The 3,191-nt window shown below is 61.1% G+C and overlaps 1 protein-coding gene across 2 annotated transcripts in view; it reads left to right on the top strand.

The window, feature by feature from the left end:
* Positions 1-236: 236 nt before the first annotated feature.
* Daxx (death domain associated protein) overlaps positions 237-3,191 on the top strand; it is a 4,814-nt gene continuing 1,859 nt past the window's right edge. Inside the window, exons 1-4 of one of the 2 annotated variants that reach the window (XM_010605282.3) lie at positions 237-625; positions 1,600-1,861; positions 2,022-2,853; positions 2,976-3,191. In XM_010605282.3, coding sequence (XP_010603584.1) covers positions 1,652-1,861; positions 2,022-2,853; positions 2,976-3,191 — 1,258 coding nt within the window. In that variant the 5' untranslated portion in view covers positions 237-625; positions 1,600-1,651. Of the gene's footprint in view, positions 626-652; positions 759-1,599; positions 1,862-2,021; positions 2,854-2,975 lie in introns of those variants that run through there. The other variant, XM_033766385.1, reaches the window with a different exon arrangement.

The following is a 3,191-nucleotide window of genomic DNA, read 5'->3' as shown; positions in this document are numbered from 1 at the left end:
GGGGAAAAGCAGGGAAGCGAGGCTGGCAGGTAAAGGGTTTGTTCCCTCGCAAGACTCTCCGGCCTTCCCTGGGGTGCCACACAGCCCCGGAGAACCGAACTCCTTATCCGCTTCCCGCCTCGCTCCCCCGAGCAGAAAGGCGCCCCAGTCCTCCCGCACGCGACTCGCTCCCATTAGGCCCCAGACCGGAAGTTTCTGATTGGCGGAAGCAGGGAAGCGAGGCTGGCAGGTAAAGGGTTTGTTCCCTCGCAAGACTCTCCGGCCTTCCCTGGGGTGCCACACAGCCCCGGAGAACCGAACTCCTTATCCGCTTCCCGCCTCGCTCCCCCGAGCAGAAAGGCGCCCCAGTCCTCCCGCACGCGACTCGCTCCCATTAGGCCCCAGACCGGAAGTTTCTGATTGGCGGAGAAGCAGAAGCCCCGGGTGAAAAGAGCTTCGAGGGCCACAGGCGAAACCAACGCCGTACGGCAAAATGGCCACCTCCAAGTAGTTTGGTCGCCCCGCGGGGACAAGCCCCGCCCAGCACAAAATCGGAAGTCGGGAGAAAGCTATAGACTAGGTAGGCTCGTCGCCGCTTTCTGCCAGCGGAAGGCTGTGTTCCGTACAACAACATGGCCGCTACCAGGTGCGTTAAGGCGGAAACTCGGCTGCTTCCGGTCCGTAGTGGGGCCTGCGGTGGGAGGGGGAAGGAAGGCGGAGAGAACCATGCGAGGTTCTGAGCTCCGCGGTGAGGGTCGCCTCGAGAGACCGTTTTTGAGGTGGGGGCCGGACTGTGCGGGGAGCGAAGGCGGGAGCGGGGATGTGCGGGAGAGGTACGGTGTTGGGGAAAGACCTGGGGGGCTGAGTGTGAGGAGTAACGTATGGCAGCTTTCTCTCCCTGAAGGGGAGTGGGGCGGCCGCGGCTGAGCGGGGTGGGGGACTTGGCGGGAAGCTCCCATACCTGTCTGGCCGGGCTAGGCTTGGGACCGAGAGGAACTAGGGAAGCCCAGTGGTGGGCTTAGGGTCGGCTACCAGTCCAAGAGAATGGGGGAAATCAGGGTGGGGTGGGAGGGAGGGGACTTGGGGAAAAATTTCCAGCCTGAAGTCCGGGTTGGAGGAAACCCGAGAGGGTGAGATCAGGACATCATTCAAGGGGCGGCGGGAAGAATGGCTTGTTGGGTGAGAACCTTTTCGGCCGAGTCTGGGAGTTGGGGCGACCATTGCGGGCGGGGCGTGGGTCTGCCATGTGTCGGGGCGAAGGGGAGCCCACTGGGGTGTCGGGGACATGGGGTGCGGCCTGGGAGCTGGCGCTGGGATTGGGAGTAAGGAGCAACTTGGCAGCTGGGAGAGAGAGTGGAGAAACGCAACTGAGAAAGACCGGAAATCGCCGTGAGGGGTGGAGCCGGGGGAGGAGCCTAGGGCTTGGGGAAGGTTTGCCCTCTCTGCCCCCAGTACTTGAGGGGCCTGAAAGGCTTCTAGAGCCGAGTCCTGGTAGAGAGGCGGTGAGGGTACTCACCGTTGGGTAGGGCTCGGTGTTGAGAAGCCAGGGTGATTGGAAACCGAGCTGGAGGGATGGGGCTGTGCCGGAGGGGCTCTTCCTGAGGCCCCATCCCCTTTTAGCAGGAATTCTGAAATCCCCAACACTTCCTCCCTCCGGAGGATTTAATCCCCCATGGCCACGGCTAACAGCATCATTGTGCTGGATGACGATGACGAAGATGAAGCAGCTGCTCAGCCAGGGCCCTCCTCCCACCCACCCCCCAATCCGGCCTCACCCAGGGCAGAAGCCCCTGGCTCCTCTGAGTCCCCTGGGGCTGGAGGAAGCACTAGTTCGGGCGGCAAGAAATGCTACAAGTTGGAGAATGAGAAGCTTTTTGAAGAGGTGAGTTTTGGGGGAGAAGATTCTTGCACCCCAGGGCGGGGGCTGGCTGAGTGGCTCTCCTGACCCATCTTCCCCACTAACCTGCCTCGCCTTCTTCCTCTCAACCCCTTCCTTCCCTTGTCTTTTCTCCCCCCTCCCTTCTTTTCCCTGAACTCTCCAGTTCCTTGAACTGTGTAAGATGCAGACATCAGACCACCCCGAGGTGGTCCCGTTCCTCTGTAAACTGCAACAGCGGGCCCACCCTCTGTTTTTGGCCTCCGCCGAGTTCTGCAACATCCTGTCCCGGGTCCTGTCTCGGGCCCGCAGCCGGCCGTCTAAGCTCTACGTGTACATCAACGAACTCTGCACTGTTCTCAAGGCCCACTCTGCCAAGAAGAAGCTCAACGTGGCCCCTGCTGCCGCTGCGTCCAGTGAGCCTTCTGGGAGGAACCCTCCCACAGACCCCTCCTCAGACCCTGCCAATGCGGAAGCTGCTGTCTGTGAGGCTCCAAGGACCCGTGGTTCCCGGAGGCAGATCCAGCGCTTAGAGCAGCTCCTGGCACTCTATGTGGCGGAGATCCGGAGGCTGCAGGAGAAGGAGCTGGACCTCTCAGAACTGGACGACCCCGACTCCACATACCTGCAGGAGGCCCGGTTGAAGAGGAAGCTGATCCGCCTGTTCGGGCGTCTGTGTGAGCTCAAGGAGTGCTCTTCACTGACAGGGCGAGTCATCGAGCAGCGCATCCCCTACCGGGGCACCCGCTACCCTGAGGTTAATAGGTGTATCGAGCGGCTCATCAACAAGCCAGGGCCCGATACCTTCCCCGACTATGGAGATGTGCTGCGGGCCGTGGAGAAGGCAGCTGCTCGACACAGTCTGGGTCTTTCCCGACAGCAGCTCCAACTCATGGCCCAGGATGCCTTTCGAGATGTGGGCATCAGGTTACAGGAGCGACGCCACCTTGATCTCATCTACAACTTTGGCTGCCACCTCACAGATGACTATAGGCCAGGTACTGGGTCAGTGGGGGCAGATCAGCGACCCCTCAGGTCAGAAGTGCGGTGTGGGCGGGGCATCTCTAATCTCTTCTCCAGTTCTGGGCTGTGTGCTCTAACATTCTCTCTTCTCACATAGGCATTGACCCCGCGCTGTCAGATCCTGCGTTAGCCCGGCGCCTACAGGAAAACCGGAGTTTGGCTATGAGCCGGCTGGATGAGGTCATCTCCAAATACGCAGTGATGCAAGACAAAAGTGAGGAGATGGAGAGACAGAAGAGAAGGGCCCGGGTCTCCCAAGGCACTGCTTCCCGCTCTGCAGGCTCCCCCAAAGCCGCCTTGGATTCTGGCGAGG

Source organism: Fukomys damarensis, unplaced genomic scaffold (assembly GCF_012274545.1).
Source record: "Fukomys damarensis isolate Sample0158 unplaced genomic scaffold, DMR_v1.0_HiC HiC_scaffold_20, whole genome shotgun sequence".
NCBI lineage: Eukaryota > Metazoa > Chordata > Mammalia > Rodentia > Bathyergidae > Fukomys > Fukomys damarensis.
Note: the sequence above shows the minus strand (reverse complement) of the source record. Positions and strands in the feature narration are given on the sequence as shown.